This window comes from Palaemon carinicauda, chromosome 4 (genome assembly GCF_036898095.1).
Source record: "Palaemon carinicauda isolate YSFRI2023 chromosome 4, ASM3689809v2, whole genome shotgun sequence".
In the NCBI taxonomy this organism is placed as follows: Eukaryota; Metazoa; Arthropoda; class Malacostraca; order Decapoda; family Palaemonidae; genus Palaemon; species Palaemon carinicauda.
The window spans coordinates 176,396,717-176,414,415 of record NC_090728.1 but is presented as its reverse complement, the minus strand read 5'-3'; the positions used below and the strand labels follow the sequence as shown (position 1 = coordinate 176,414,415).

Below are 17,699 nucleotides of genomic sequence, written 5' to 3'. Positions count from 1 at the left end.
GAGAGAGATATTGGAAAGGAGCAAAATCCCATAATTGTGTGTGACAATTTTGAGTTTCCTTGTTCTTTTTTTTCAGGATTTTTTAGTAGACGAAAAAAAAAATATTCATTAAAAAGAAATAAAAAGGAGAATCCAAATTCTGGCAAACAGAATTATTCAGTTTATAAAGTAGTTTTTATGGTATGATTTTCAATACAATTGGTGTCAGCAGAGAAATCTCTACCTAAATTAAAATAAACAAAATTTACCAATCAAAAATACTTAGCTCAAATGACAAAATTTTTGTGTGATGACTGCATTATATATATGTAAAACATAAATGGAAATTATGTATTTTGAATAATTACAGCAAAAAATGCAAGACATAGTGGACGGTCCCCCTTAAAAAACCCAAAAATGCTGATGAATATTTCTCGGGTAATCATAGAAAATGGTGGTCATTACAGTTCTGTATCCTGTTGCATTATTCAACTCATATGTTATTAGCTAGGGGTCCATGAATGTTACTGACGTCCAGGGAAAGAATAAGAGGATGCTTTGTATGGAGATAAAAGCTGGAGATGATCAAGAAGTATGAGGCTGGTATGTGGTTGAGTGTGATCGCTAAGGAATATGGCAGAAATTCCTCGAAGATAGCACCATCCTTAAACAGAAGGAAGCCATCAAAGCAGCAACACCAAGAGCGTGACTTGTTTTCTCCAGTAAGAGGAGCCACGTCCATTATGAGATGGAGACCACTTCTCCTTTGGATTAAGGACAAGACAAGCGCTAGAGAAACGATACCAAGACAGCAATCTGCCTCAAGGCTGGTGCCATTTTCGGTGATCTCGTGTGTGCTCAAGCCAAAGACGACGCAGGAGAAGGGACATCAAATCAGGCACCCCCAGAGTTTGAGGCTTCAAGCGGGTGGTTCGAAAAATTTAAGAGACCGTCTGGCCTTCATTTGATGGTGCGGCTGCCAGCTTGGACACGAAAGCAGCCAAAGCCTTCAAGAAATTTGAAGAGTTGACTCTCCAAGAAGGCTACAGTCCCCAGCAAGTCTTCAACTGCGACAGAACTGGACTTTTCTGAGAAAAAAAAAAAAATGCCTCTTCGGACCTACTGCTGAAATAGAAGCTTCTGGTGGTGATGAGGGCTAATGCAAAAGACTGGGTCACGAGACTTGTTCATCGAGTGGGTAAATCTCGGTTTCGGTCAGACTGTAAAAAAATATTTGGAATTGAAGCACCTCCCTCTGGAATGTCTGCTGGTGTTGGACAATGCCCTTGTTCACCCTTTAGGCCTCGATTAATATATCAATGAATTATTCCTTCATCAAGGTTCTCTATCTCCTGCCTAACACAACCCCTCTCCTCCATCCCAAGGACCAGCAGGTGATTTCCTACTTTAGAAAATTTAGAAATTTTTTGAAATCACCGACAACACAAACCTCACCCTTTGGTGATTTCTGAAGGCGCATTTGGATGTTGTGATATACCTGACGCATCGATCAAGCTTGGCAGGAGGATTTAAGACGATCCTTGAACTCTTCGTGGAAGAAGCTGCGGCCTGATGCAGTCTCCCCACAAGACTAAGAAGGACTCCAGGTAGATCTAGCTGAAGCCAAAAAAGTTGACAATCCTGAACCTGTTCTGCAAGCAGAGGTTGACGAAATCACTACATTCAGGAGGTCCATGGGGCTGGTCGTCTATGAGCTTCTCGAGGAGCTTACGACGGACGACCTGAAGGAGTTGAAGACCAGGCAACTGAAAGTCATTCAAGAACAGTTCTCTAAAAGCAACGAGAACCCTATGACAACTGCAGAAATCAAGCGGGCTCTAGTTGCTTTTTATACACTGCAATCTTTTGTAGACACACTCTGAAATGGTTTACACAGATCGTGTTCTTGCGCAGTGTAATGACGTTTGCCAGACTCATTTCAGGAACATTTTAAGAAACACGCAGAAACAAGCTTCCTTGGATTGTTATTTTATAAAGAGGACATTTGTAGGCCAAGAGAAAGCTGAAAGTGATCCGATAAAAACCAGACAGAAAAGGGGGTGATGAAGAAATTAATGAAATTTAGAAAGTACAAAATATAAAGAAAATTTTTTTTTTAAAAATTGGAGACAAAAAAAGAAATTTGATTACAAGTTTTTTGTAAAGTTAAGAGTTAATATTTACTGGAATTTGTTAGCAATTTGTAAAGTTAAGTGTTCGGCTTTGGATGATGTTTTGCAAAGTTGTGTTCATGTTTTCTCCAGTTTATCCTCTACTGCCAATTTTGCTTTTGTACAATGCCTCATTCCAAAAGTAAGTTTCCACATTTTTTATACTGTATTTTTCATTTATTATTGCATTACTGTATGTTCTAATAATAAATCATTTACAGATATTAGGAGTTGGGTTATATATTGCATGATCCAAATGGTTATACTTTAGTTTAGCCTTATTTTAAAATGTAATGTTTTTGTAGGGCTGGAAATGAATTAGGACATTTACATGTAAAAAAAAAAATACTAATTAATTTCGTATCTAGAAGCATGCTGTATATGGGATAAAAAAAAAAAAATTCCTGGAATTCTTGAATAAAAATTAAAAATAGACTAAGTCAGAAAACCTTATAGCTATAAAACATTTTCATAAAAATTAAAAATAGACTAAGTTAGAAAACCTTATAGCTATAAAACATTGTTTTCATTAAAGAGCCTATTTGAAACAAAATATATATCTCCTAGCCAAATCCAAATTTTCAAAATTCTAAGCATAGGTCGTGAGTTGCACCACATAGCTATAAAGTACTATAAAGTATGCCAGTCAAAGTAGTTGATCATGTCCATGGTTCTATTTTATTCTTATTCTCCTCCTCCTCTCAATAATCTTTTAAAAACTGAGAAATTTTGACAAGATTAGGAGTCTGTGAAGGTTGATTATTTAAATACAGTATTTAAACTCGCTACCTGGTCTTCTAAAAGGCCAGGCCTGCTTGCACTCAAAAAGACTATTGCTCTGCTTTGCGTGTTCTCTTAACTGTTAAAATGGATCTGAAGTTTTTAGTAAACAAATTTGAATTATGAATTTGCCCTAAAGGGCATTTGGCATTTTTTTCAACTTTATGCCTTTCTTTTTACTTTTTTTTGTTTTGTACATAGGTCTAGAGGTACAAACAAGTCACAATAAGGCTTAGAGGTCACAAACGAAGGATACGTTTATTAAAGAATTGAAACTAGAAAAAGGTGCAGTTAAACTAGCTGAGAAGAACCCCCACAGAATTGGTGAACAATTCAAGAGAGCAATGCATCGCTGACTGAAGGGACACATCAAAGGCAGTGATGAAATGTCATCCGAACTAATAGTTCAGTACCGACCATGTTGAATGCACTTTCAGGAAAATTAGCTTTTCTACTAAAAGGGCAATTAAAATGTTATTTACTCTACATTTGTCAACTATTTCAGACTGCAGTACATCGAACACCTTCAAGATGATTTCAATGTCTTATACCTGGTTATCTAACATACTGTACTTGCCAAAAGACTGAAGCTTCACTAAGTGTGTTTTAATGTAAAGCACCTAAATTAACATTCCAATTTCCAGCAAAAAATAAATTTTTATAATAATGTCTAATACTAAAATTCTTTTAAGTGGAAAGGTTTGGAAATACTTATAACTCAATTAATAAAAACATTCATTACCCATATTCAGACTTCAAACCAAAAAGATAGGTGAATGATACACATTTATAAAAAAAATTATTCAATATTCCATCGTAATTTTCTAACTTACATTTCTCAATCTAAGAGAAGGTAGGGAAGGCAATAATCTTACAATAAGAAAATTTCAAGACTAAACATTATATACTCTACTTCATATATACGCACAAGGGAAAACATATTTACAAGATATTCAAATTCCTCCATACCATTTAGAGTAAAAAAAAAAATCTTGATATGAGCAGCTGTTCTATCATTTCTCTAACAATACTGCTGTTCTTATATTTTCAACAATTTCTAAAACATAACAAAACAAAGAAACCTACCTGAGTATAAAGAAAAACACTGACATTTAAATGAATTTAGAAGCTTGAATAGAGGCACTTTTACCCCCTTTAAGTTTCTTAAACATAAATAAACACACTGCTGCTTAATCAAATTGTACACAATCACTAATCTCTATATATAAAATAACTAATAGACTTGCTGCATTCCACAAAATTACAGTAGAAATCAATAACTTCATATACTCCTTGGAGGCCTGTTTAAGGCAGTGTAACTTTATTATGTCTAAAAAGACAAACTGTACTGACATGTTGCACAAATTGAATAAATTTTGCAAAACTAAGAAACTAAAGTATATTACTTTTCTTAACTTGATGTTTGTTAAAAAAAAAGAAAAATTTCTTATAAAAGTAATAAAAATATACCGTACTGCATTTCACTGCAGCAAGAGTTTTCTCGAATTTTTTTTTTGGTAAATTAAAGATATTTTTTTTTCTGTAAATCCTAAATCCTACAAGAAGTTCAACATTCCTCATCTGTAGTGGTGTTCCAAGTTAACCTCGCTTCATAAAAGCTTATAACTAACTGTGGGACTTTGACATTAGCCTCCTTGGCTGGAACCAATTCTACCTCATTTATTCCTTTCCTGAAAAAATAAATATGAAAGATATCACACCTTACAAATTACTTTGTTTTATATGCATTAATAAATATTGTATATATCAACATGATTAAATACATATCCCATGAACTGAAATTATTCAGAAGTGGAGAACAAAACACAATTGACTTCCCGTGATGAGAAGTAGCCAAAGGATTATTTGTTGTACATCACAAAAAATCTACAAATATTTCAGATAAAAAGTTGAAACAAAATGGGATTTCAGGCAGAGAATGTAGCAAAACACAATTGTGGGGAAAACTACTTTACTTTCATTGGTCATGAAAGTAAAGTCAACAAAAGAAATTGATATAAATATTTGCCTTGGCACTTTACTTAAGTGGCTAACCATAAACTGTACAATTTGTTCTGTGAATCTGTTATGCATAGTAGATAATGTGTGCGAAGGATTAATGCTAATTAAGACTAGTTTGAAAACAATATGAAACCTTTGGGAAAATAAAGTCTTTGTTGTGTTTCTAGAAGCATGTTTAAAAGGGCAGAATTAGTATTTTCCAAGCATAAATCTCTTAATAGCTCCATATCACATCAATGAAAGACACTAAACATCACAAATTTTTAAAGTGATTTGTATTTTTCCTACCTAAACAAACCTGAGTCCATTAATAAAAGTATGAATTCAGCATAGCCATTAAAATTAAGCAAGGTACTTGTAACTACTGACCGTCAGTCAGTAAGACCAACACTTCTTAGTACTTGCAAGGTGGTTGAGAAGGAACTGTAACTAAAAGGACTGTTTTGTTAACAAAAAAAATTGTATTTTTCCCAACAATAGAAACCCCCGAGTCTTTTATTTACGAGATTGATTCTATTTCAGCTGGACCTAAGCCAATTAGACTCTCAACAAGGTGTCGGCAGTTGCCGGTGGTTACTGGTCCCCTTGCCAGTACAGTACACTGAACAGTACAGTTGATTACATCTGGAACTTTCATGAGAGGTGAAAGCAGAAAGATGGCAGAAAGATAAGGACTCGGCTTTATATAGTTGGCAAAAATACAAAAATAATATACTTCAGTATTTCTGTAGGAACTGATAAGTAATTTTAAATCTTCATCCTTTAATTAGGAAACTGATCCTTATGTGGAAAAAAAATCCCTTTTACCAAATTGCCTGGATAAAACTGCCGGGATTACCGAACTTGGACTTGATAAGGTGAGAATAATAACATCGATACCTTGCAAACCAGTGTTGAAAGTACTGTCAACCCAGGCAACCAAGGCTATTGCAAAATAAAATTTCTTTCCTCTTTTCTTAAACTAATGAGGCATAAACAATTTAATGGGTTAGCCTGTACATATCCATCCTCCCCCTCATAAGGAGGATGGTGGAATGAACACTTCTATTTAATAAAAAAACAGAAAAGATACTAGCTAGAGATGATGCTTACCTGTATTTATGTCTGTCCAGCTACATAGGATTCCAACAGCTATACCCTAAGTGAGGAGAAGAGGAGAGAAAAAAGGGGCTAGACACACTCGACCTAAAATTATAAACTAAAATTATATTGTTAATGCTATCTTAGACGTGATACTTTTGGTCCTGCAAGGGAGCCACGGTCTCTACACCACTTGCTGAGCAGCTATCACAGGCCCGAGGAAAAACATATAATTACCTGGGACGGCTTTCTCGCAAATAATGTGCTGTGAAAGTAGTCTGACACTTCCATACTCCAGCCAGAGATTTTTCTTAAAAGTTAGTGTAACACTGTTCAATAGAGCCCAGCTGCTAATCCCCAAGCCCCCATCCTCTTCAAGGCTTCAGCATCTGGGGGGGGGATAATTGGATCCCTCAAGTAAAGCTGTTTTGGTGCTTGGAGAGATAAGTTGATCTAATGTCACTCGATTCTTGTGTTTGTAGTGGCATTTTAGGGGACATTGTCAACACTCGCTGGAGAGACTACCTGTAACTCTAAGAGACCTCCTTGATTTACTATACAGCATCTGAAAGGAAAATATGTCTCCCTGGACCAAGCAAGGTTCTCATACTCTGAACTAAATAAAACCTGTACAGTCTCTTGCTCTGGTTGGACAAGGGCCGAAGGTAGAGGATTAGTATCACTATACTTGATTTACGGTTCACTTTCCCCCACAGATGACACAACATCAATCAATTTATGACCCTGAAAAAGATGGCTGCCATTCCTGGATACCAGAATTTTGGAAAACTCCAATAAAGAAAGATCTAAATGGGAAATATCAAGTACTCTACCACCTCAGAAGATTTCTGCTTTTCCCCTCAGGGAAGAGCAAAAAGCAGAGGGAGAATAATCACGTTTAGCCTTCTTTCTATGATGAGCATTATACCTTTCCCAATGAAAAGGCAGCCACTCCCTGCAAAAATCACTAGTTAAGGAAGGGGTACAGCATTTACCTCAACAACTTAGAGCATACAGGATGAGAATTTACCCTGACCCAGCTCATGAAGGTACCACACACATGTCCATTGCGACCGGGCCAGGTTCTCATACTACCTGGAACAGCGCACATAATCCCATGTCCGTCTGCTAGGACACCAGGAGATGAGTGGACCAGTCTCGCTGACTCAGCCGCTCCTTCCCAGCATGTGGGGGATAATAGGTGGTAACCATACAATGTTATCAGACTCCCACAATGTCTTTAATTCTGGTCATAACTAAAGGACTTAGGAGTAAACCACTATAAGTGACAAGGGTTTGCATTCATATAGGAACAAATGCTACTCTTGCTGACTTACTAGTGGGACTGGGCTTTGTCACCAGCCAGTAGTTAAAGCTACCTTGTTAAATATTATAAGCTGTTCCAGCTTCGCTAAAGTCACGTTTCTATTAAAGACGATAGTTGGTATTCGAGTAGGAAGAAAAAGTTTCAAAGTCTACAAAATAAGCACACACGCGAAAGTTCTAGTAGTGCTATGGAATGCATGGGAGCTTATACTAGGTTAGAGTTGAAAGCCACTGTAATGCACTTGTCCCATGCAAGTTTTAAAAGAATATCTAGAATATTGATGACAAATTCTACACCGTATGATCTTAAGGGGCCCGGCCGGTAAGCCAATATACTAGGGGAATAGGACGAAAAACGCAAAACCCTGAAAAAATTCAGAGCTTCGTATGGCAATAGAGAATGCGTATAAGAAATATTTTGTCAAAATTCCTCTTACTTCCATAGTTACACGGTAATTAGTAAAAGTAACTTAAGCCAAACACATTGATCCCTACAACAAATTTCAGAATTTCTTGTCATGGTAATTTTTGATAATTATTACATTCTAATACAAAACTAATTGTGAGCAATGGCATCTGTAAGGATTCCATGAGTCACAAGACAAAGTTATGATTACACGCTTCAGTGCTAGCAGATACCTCAGTGAGAATACACGTTCAAGTTTGACCTCTGACATTCGCTCGCTTTTGTCTGTTTTTCTTGGTTTTGGCAAGAATTTCACTAAGCCAAAGAGGAAAAGACAATTTCAACATTTCGCTAACATAGGGAAGAAAATTTGCTCTAAGGGTTTAGAAGTAGGTACTGTAATATTGGCGATACTAGCCAAGTTAGTAGAGAAGTGTGTTGTGGATGAAGGAGCGACAAGGAGCCGAAAGAAGCAAGATATTGAACAAAAGGATCTTCATTTATGATTAAATTATGATAGATAACATTTTTGGGGGTTTATTAATATCCAATAAGGAACATAAAATTCATAACAATAATGAGTAATTAATAATGTCTTTGTAAAAATACAAAGAAAAACCTTGAAAGCCCATACCTCAAAACTACTTATTGACCTTCAAATTCTATCTTATCTCTTAGTTTTGAAGATATAGCATTGAAATTTGGTATATAACTTAGAAAGACATTATAAAAAACAAATTGAGCCCTTTTTTACAATTTTTTTTTCATATTTTTTTCCCCTGATTTACAGGGTTAATTTTTTACCATAATGAAAAAATTCATATCTAGCAAAATAAATATTACTTGATAGACAAAACTCTCTATTTGATTGGAGATCTACAAAAGGTCTATATAGGGTAGTAATCCTAGGTCTTAATATCAGGTATCAAGGGAGGAGATGGAATTTGAAAAACACTCATTTTCAGGATAAATCGTGCCCTAGTGTCGCAAAATGTTAGGTCAAAGGCAAAAATCCTATGCAGCTTGGAGATGTTTTAAGTCCCCTTATTAAGTGGTATGAAAGCCAAAGTCCTGTCCTTGAAACACTGCATTAGCCAGCTGGCCCCCTGAACAGTAAAAAAAAAAAATATACTAAAATTGTTATTAGCATGCTTAAATTCAAAACCAATTTACACATACCATTTAATCAAGAACATCAAGTCCCCATTTTCAGTATCTGTAGCACCGATGATTTTTTCTACATCTAATCCGCGGTCAAATCCTTTAGGACCAGTGTCCTGTAAAAAATGAAAATTAGATCACTAAATTTTTCCATAATAAAATAAAATACTTTGCTGCATTCTGGAACACACAGAATTATTCAAAGGTTAAACTTCATATATTTTTCAAGATTAACCCATAATCAAAAATATTTATTTTCCATATATACAAAAATATTTATACTCCACAGCAAAAAGAATTAAAGTTAGGCAAAGAGCATCCCTTTAAAGGAGGGGGTGTTAATAACAATGTGCTTAACTCCTATGAGATGACACCTTTAATAACCTTGTATTTGCAACTATTGGGAGGTCAGGGACTTACACAGTAAGTGCGTACGCCAGTAACCTGAAAGCGAGGACCATCCCAGCCTGGAACTAAGTCCTACAATAGGCAAGACTACTCAAAGCTCCATTTGAGTAAAACTGATCCACGAGGAGGAATCTACACAATGCCAAGTTACCTCTTTTCCAATTCGTTCGTCTTGAAGGACAGACCTTATGATGCCCTCCTCTAGTTAGCAGAAGGCACTTGTGCCTGTACCCTGGGGATACGAACCCTCCCAACCCAGGACCCTAGTCCCAATGTAGTCAAGACTCCTTAAAGCTCCTTACAAGCAGGGATCATTCCCTTGAGGAAAGATCCAAACTACCAAGGTGCTTCGTCAGCAGAGGCAGGCAAGGAAGTTCATGACCTACTAAAAAATGTTCTGGATGGAAAGAAATATTCTCTATAACCTTCCCTCATGGTCTCTTTCTCCTGAGTTAGGAGAATAGGACACCATTAAATTTAGGACCAGTGTCCCACAGAAGGGACCAGGATAATGGATAAACACTTTCCATTCTACCTGCACGATGCAAGTACTCCCTCCTAGAGGGATATGGTGGCTTCAAGGCCAATATATACCCTAACCTTAGCTGTCCTATTATGTTGGTGATTAGTGTGCGGGGGATCGCTCACTCAACTACAACCGGTACCCGTAGCTGTCATATCAGGTGAGGAATACCAAAGAAATAGTTCAGAGGGTACACTCCACAACTTCCTCCTGACAGAAGAACGCGGCTTTCAAGGGCAAAGCTCTTCTCTATTCATGGTAGGAACAGGTAAGTGGGAAAGATCTCACTTTTGCCTGGCCTATAGAATCAGTATTGGGTCCCGACTAAAACCATTCACCTACATTCAAGCACAGACCATATCAGTCTCTCAACTGTTTAACCAACCCCAAAGGTATCATTCGAAGGATGAGAGGTGGTACTTCTTCCAGAAGAGGGAGCTCTTTTAAGAGCCCAGGCATTCATCCTACAGTATATCATGACAAGAATGATGAAGGTAAGAAAATGCTCTCCCCCTCACCTGACCTACAGATCAATGTGAACTACACCTAAGGTAAGGAAATTTCTGAGATGCCTCCTGCCCAATAGGTCCTGTTGCTTCTTCCTTCTAACAACTGTCCGAAGAGAATTGGTAGGGGGGGAAAAATCAGTAAAGGAGGAGGAGGAAGTGATTATACTGTCTTAGTCTTCTCCCCTTGCCAACAATTTTTCCTTGCTATCATGATTGGTTCAGCTGTTCCTACACATAAGGAACAGGTGTGGTACATCTTAGAGTTTGCTCATGTGAGCAAAAGGGAAAATTCCCAGTCTTAACACCATTCCCAGGTATTCATGTTTTGCTTGGCCATGAACTCGGACCTTTCTCAATCATAATGCTCATATCATAACAAGAGTGAGTAGTCTCAATCTCCTCCTGGATAGACTCTAAAGATGTCATTACAAGTGGGCTATGCTTAAACACTCAGATAGGCACTTTGTGAACACATGAAAAACAAAAGAAGCCCTTCGGAATAATAGAAGGCCTGTATGCACAAGTCTTTCAAGTCACCAAATGCATGAAATCTTCCTCTCTGAAGGTTGAGAATGGAGAAAAAGTTCAAAGTGAATACGGTCTGACAAGTACGGGTTCAGCTGAGAGGAGCATTGACTTGTACTCTGACCATACAATGACTAGTGGAGAGGACTAGGGAAGGTCGTATGAGACTTCCAGAGCGAAAATCCAGGAAAGTTCTACCTGTCGCATGTCTGTCCTAAAATGGAACTTAGTGGGCACGTGTAGATAGGACTTAGATGAAGAAGGGAACGTGCAAGCCATGACATCCCCACACTGATAAGAGGGGAAATACCTCTGTATCACTCTACCCCAACCCTTTCTTCCCCCTAACACCCCTCCTGGAAAGAGCCTGGGAGGAGCAGGAGGAAAAAGCTGCTGGTGGTAATTGCTGGGATTTGAATGCCTGGATATAATTCATGCCAAAGGTTAGTCAAAGTCTCCTTCAAAACACCAGAGCCCTTGAGGGACAAATAAGAGTGGATGGTGGATGAAGGAGTACAGCACAGATATATAGCACCCCCATCCATCACTACCTCTACATCACCCTCCTAAAAGGTAGATGAGGAGTCCAGCATCTACCTGATCCTTAGAGCATGTATGTCTGTGACTAAAAGTGTTACCGTGACCAACCATTAATCGGTCAACAGTACCTAAGGGATAAAGATTATACGCTCATCAATCATTTCCAGGTTTGTTTCCTCTCCTTAAAATACAAACGCTCAAATCCGAAAAGATCTGGGACAGTATAATTGGGAGGCACATGACAAATTAGGCCATAAATGGCATTGTTCTATGTCTGGTAAATGAATCTTGGCATGGTAATTCTTCTGTCTCTTTCTTCCTCGAAGCAATTCAGTACTTTCGTAAGACATAGCCCCTCTTGGTACCGGTCCCACACGCTAGTGTTCTGTCTACTAGACTATGGGCCAAGTTGAAAACCATTCACCTAAAAACCAATGGGAGATGGGGGTGAGGACATCCAGTACTCGTCTAAGGCAATGGTTACCTCTTTGTCATCCAAGATAAAATCTCTCCATGAAAGGACAGGAATTTCCTGCCAATGATGCTGACTGCCTAGCAGACTGTACAGAGTCGGTCAGTGACTGGTGCCCATCCAAGTCAACCACACCTGTTTACCAAGGGAAGGGTATATAATACCACACACTCTCTGGTAAACAAGTGTGGTGGGCTAGGATCTTTCTTGAAAGCCCAGGATGGGGACCAGTCGCTGACTAGCTTGGCACGTCTCTCATCTTTTGGTCCCCATCTTCAAGTACAGTATATTTTATTGCAAACAAAGAAAACTAAAGTGGAATGTGGTGGTGATCTTTAAATTTCCAAGGCTGTAATAACTTAACTATGTGAGCAAGTTTTCCTTAATTGCTTAAATACCATTTGTGAAAAAGGCAATGCTAAAATTTGAATCTTCATAAAAAAATACAATATCCTAACAATTTGTTTTACCACTCAATTACTTAGAGACCACCAGTGTACTGTACAGTACTTGTACTTACAGTAATAAAAAAAAAAAAAATACTATTTGGATCTTACACTGTATATCACACTTACCATCGATGTTTTCTTCTTTGGAGGTTCCTTTCCACTTGACTTTCTCTTCTGTGACTCCTTTTCTGGCTCCTTAGATTCTTTCACTGAATTTTTGCTAGATTCTTTAGCTGAATCTTTTGTGGTTTCTTTATTTGATTCTTTTGTTTCTTTATTTGAATCTTTGGTCATCTCTTTATTTGAATCCTTTGTTGCTTCTTTATTTGAATCTTTTGTTGCTTCTTTATTTGAATCTTTTGTTGTTTCTTTATTTGAATCTTTTGTTGTTTCTTTACTTGAATCTTTTGTTGTCTCTTTACTTGAATCTTTTGTTGTCTCTTTATTTGAATCTTTTGTTGTTTCTTTAACTGTACCTTTTGTTGTATCTTTACTTGAATCTTTTGCGGACTCTTTGTTTGCATCTTTAACTACATCTTTACTAGATTCTTTATTTTTACTTGAAGCCTTATGGTTTGAGTCTTCAGATTTCTTTTTGCTTGGCTCATCATGGGTCTTCTTTTTTTTCTCGTCTTTTTTCTTCAACTCTTCTTTCCTTTTTCTCTCAAACTCTTCTATCAAGTCTGGGCAGTCTAAATTGTCCTCTGGCTCCCAGGTGTTGTCCTCACTGCAGGCAAAGAAAAAAAAATACTGAATCACTAATGTCATTTCTTAAAATCTTCAGTTAGTTATAAGTAGACAATGGGATTGCATTTTCATAAATTTCAAATGATTCATGACAGTCAAAAAGTTTTATATATACAGTAACTTTATGGTACTATATGGATTTGAAACAAGTAACAAATTCATAGTGTTTCATTTCCATACAATAACAAAGTGGTTTTCACAATGATACCAACTCAAACCGTAAAAAAACATGTCCTCGTGCAGTAGCCTTAAATTCTACCAATAGGATATTGTTTTAGTGGCATATTTTATTTTTTATTTAATCACAATGGTTATCAAAATCTATATTTGTTAACTTTAAAACACAACTGGGAAGTGAGCTCTTATATATCTATATCAAGTTTAATCCATGTAAGCATTTACTTAAATTTATTTCTCTGACACAAAAACTCAAAACATTAACAAAACAGTCAACTGATTAGAATGAAAACTCATCCGTGTAAACTTCACAATTTATCAAAAACCTTAAGAATTGAAGTAGATGAGGAACACTTGGAGTGAAAAAAAAATGTTCTAGTAGAAAGCTTACTGACATAAAACTATTGTTTAATTTTCACATTTTTAAGTGTTCTACTAAAACCACAAGAAAACTGTTTTGTATCATCATGTTTTATAATGTTAACAACTAGTCTATCTAAAGGATAGTCAATCACACCTTTCTCGAATCATGTCATTACTGCATAGGGTCACAAGTTGAGAGATGCTATCACTTAAAACACATTTTTACCCTAAAATGTTTATCTTACTGTATCATGTACTATTTTCCTTATGAAGAACTTTAGATGAAAATGGAATGCACCAGTCATAAAGCTAAGGCATATTATTTCTCAAGAGAAGAAAAAATAAATTACAAACCTATTTTCAGGAATTAACCAATGCCTACTTAAAGAATACTTAAATTATCAAAGAATAATTTTCATTTCAAAATTTATGAAACCTACCAAGTAAAATATAAAAAAATTTCAAGTAATTTGTATTTTTTTTCTAGCTATATAAACCCGAGTCCTTTCCTTAGGGAGACCGATTCAGCGCAACCTGGAGACGGTCATTAGAACTTCTTAACAAGTGGTTAACCACCCGTAGGTGGTCTGCCTTTCACAGGCTCAAGCCTTTATCACTTAGCTCACTGACAGGTTTCTTTTAAAACCCATTGTGACTTCATGAAGCATGGTCGTAGCTGGTACCTCAACTCGATCATTAGTAGAGATGTACGCTTTACAGATTGTCACACGAAGCCAGAAAGAGTGCGTTTTTTGACATAACTTCCTTGGTCCTCCCAGTGCTAACGAAAAGTCTCTGACACTCAGGCAAGTGGTGTTGGGTCCTTTTCAGGTACAGTGACAGTGGAGAGCTCTCACGCGACAAAAAACCTCTCTCAATCACCACCTGACAGTTCACAAAGACAAGATGGAGAAGGTCTCTAACCTGGTATCCTGAACAGACGGTTCTTGCTACTTCCTTCCACCCGCCAGCATAGGTGACTAAATAATAGAGTTTGTGTAACTCGCTTACCCTCTTCCTCAATGCTAAGGCTAGCAAAATGAGTCTTAATAGTCAGATCTCGGTCTGATGATCCGGTTAAAGGCTCGAACTGGTTACGCATAAGGGCCTTGAGGATAATAGTAATGTCACATTCCTGGGCCCTGAGGTCCCGGGTGAGAAAAAATGCTCAAAGCTTCTCGTGCGGATAGACAATTCCCACAAAACAAAGCGGTCTATACCTGTACCTTTTTGTCAATAGACCATGCTCTATTCCAGGTGGTAGTCTTTGACAGCTGTGACAGATGGGCTTCTCTTGACGAAGGAAGAGTAGGAAATCCGCGATCTATGCAAAAGTTACTCGGACTGGAGAAATATCCCTCCTACGACACCAATTGCCAAAGATGGCTCAATTTCCACGATAGATAGTCGCAGAGGAACATTGCAAGTATCCAGACATCACCTGCGCAGTACCTAGCAAAAAGCCTTCTGCTTGGAGGAGATCCTGGATAGCCTCCACCCGTAAATATCCAACGACTTCACAGACTTATGGTACCTCTGACAATGTGGTTGATAGAGAAGGGCAGGCCACTGGGTAGTTCTCTCGGATCCTTGATAAGAGGGGCTGGCAGATCGGGATACCACTCGATATCGGGCCATCTGGTAGCCACCAGGGTCAGCCTAAATCCTGGTGTAATCAACACTGTTGATTAACGGCCGGATCAGGCTGAACGGAGGAAAGGCATACGTGTCCAGGTGATCCCATGGGTTTTGGAAGGCCACTTAAAACACACCCCATAAACAGTGAAGCAAAACACAGGGAGCTTCCAATTAGGATGTGTGGACAACAGGCCAATCCTCGGAGGCCTACAGGCCAAGAATCTTCTGTTATAAAAGAATGTAGAGACCACTCTGACCCTACAAACTACAACCTGTCCCTGGTAACTGAGTGTGCCTGCTAGTACATTCCTCCTGCCTGTAATGCATCTTGATGACAACTCTACAGTGTGAAATGCTGCCCAGATGTGAATCTACTACATCAGCTCGTTAAGAGGGGGCGAGACCGCACTCTTTTGTTTGTTGACAAGGGCAACTATGGCGGTTGTGTTGCTCATCAACAATACTGAGTGCATCCTCAAATATTCTTGGAATGCATGCTGCACTATTATGGCTGCTTACATTTCGAGTACATTAATGTGCAGATACAGTAACTCTCTTTTCAGGACTAAACACCTGAGATGACCAGGTTATCTGGGTGTGCTCCCCACCGCTCCTTTAACACATTTGAGAACTGTTTTATGTCTGGACACAGACACAGAGTCAAGAGCAACTCCCCGTAAGACATGGGCCCCCTGCACTGACGAGTTCTTTAGCAACAACGCCAACACTGGGATAACTTGTTTTGAGAAATGAGAGATCAAAGCATCATCTCTTCAAAACCAATTTTGCCAACTGGTGAGCCAGGAGGGTCTCAACCTTCCCACCAGACATTAAGAGAGTTGTAATTCTCCAAAGACTCAGGGGATGATAACCTCATTGCCTTTGTGAAGTATGTAACTGCTCCTGGAAACAGCGTGCAGAGGCCAGGACAGCAAACTACATAGCTGCCGAGTCAGAGGCATAGAAGCACAGATAACTACATAGCCACCGACTCAGAGAAGGACATGTTTTCCCCCTCGAGTCTCTCCAAGGGTCCCCCAGTCTGTGAGCACACCAACGGATCAATCCGCAGAGTTCTCTGGCATGTAGAACCTCTCCTGCTTGGAGAGGGGGGAGCAAGATCTTACTTGACCAACTGGACTCGAGCGCATTCTCACATACACAGATTTAATTGTCACCTTACTCCAGGAATAAATTCACAAGATTTGACCATAGCAACATCAAAGAAAGCCTCAAGCCTTGAGAAGCACCAAAGTACCGATCAATGACTGAGGTTCTCCGCAAAGGAGGTACCAAGGTTGCCTCCCCCAGCACATTGCACTCACAAACGAAGGCAAGGAGCTTTGCAAACAAACTTCCGACTCGCGGTAGTCTGCCAACTGCGGTGTTCCCATGACATCCAGACATCGAGTACCCTCATGCTTCACCAGGACAGAGGATGTGGCAGGACACACTAGAGATTCTGCTCCCCACCATGAGTAAATCTGTTCCACCCCAAGAACAAAACCCGGTAAATAATAAGGGGTTAACAAATGCTTGGGATGGCCAACAGCAACAGAAGAAATCCTGGCACGGATCCTAGCAGAGACTGACAGAGTACCGAGTACCTCTCCCTATGCACAATGGGGCGGAGGGTCAATTTTCAGTCTTCCAATGTCAACCTTGTAAGGTGCCATTCTCTCAACCAAGTTGAACAAGGTGATAAAAGTCTCTGAAGCTCTTCATCAACCTAGGAACGTAAGTGTACAAGGCTGTACACTCCTGTCCCGACTGGCTACCAGGTTAGCCAGGAGTACCGGGACCAGGGCCATGGCACGGGGCCTTAGCCTCCCCAAGGGTAGCAAGCCAATCTGGTGCTATCCACCCCTCAAGAGAGGTGATGTCAAAAGGAGCCCTTTCCTTAAAATACTGCTAACCTTCCTGAACTTCAACCTCTTCCTCTTAGACGAATCAGAATCAGAGTCGGAGGACAAAGAACAGCATGCACGCTTCTTCCTCTTCCTGGTTCTACAAATAGAGTCGTCGAGGTCTAAGCAACCAGCGATGACGACAATTCCCCAGGAGGAAAAACCACACAGGTTGCTCCGACAAGAGCCACAATGCTGGAACACAGTCATGGGGCAGAGGATAAGTAAACTCCCAATGACCCACAACCCCGCTTAGGAGGTAAAACCACAGACACACAGGGAGCAGGATAATACCGGCCCTAGACCCCAGACACAAGGGTCGGGGTAGCGGGCAAAGGGGAAGGGGTGAGATACAAAGGAGCCGGGTCAGGGATAGAGGTAACCTGAGGTACTTTGGCCTTGGAAAACTTCTTACGCCCATTAATAGAGCCAAGCCCTCTCAGTGCCAACACAATTTCTGCCTTGTTAAGAGTCCATTGCAGACTTTCCGAGTCGTTTTGGGATTGGGGGGGGGGG

The 17,699-nt window shown here is 39.0% G+C and overlaps 1 protein-coding gene across 2 annotated transcripts in view; it reads right to left on the bottom strand.

The window, feature by feature from the left end:
- Positions 1-4,210: 4,210 nt before the first annotated feature.
- The window catches only part of LOC137640223 (chromobox protein homolog 1-like), a 73,763-nt gene continuing 60,274 nt past the window's right edge, over positions 4,211-17,699 (bottom strand). For both annotated transcript variants that reach the window (XM_068372784.1, XM_068372785.1), the window contains exons 3-5: positions 12,478-13,078; positions 8,944-9,041; positions 4,211-4,621 (exon numbers count right to left, since the gene is read on the bottom strand). In XM_068372784.1, the coding sequence (XP_068228885.1) occupies positions 4,498-4,621; positions 8,944-9,041; positions 12,478-13,078 (823 nt within the window). In that variant the 3' untranslated portion in view covers positions 4,211-4,497. The remainder of the gene's footprint in view (positions 4,622-8,943; positions 9,042-12,477; positions 13,079-17,699) is intronic.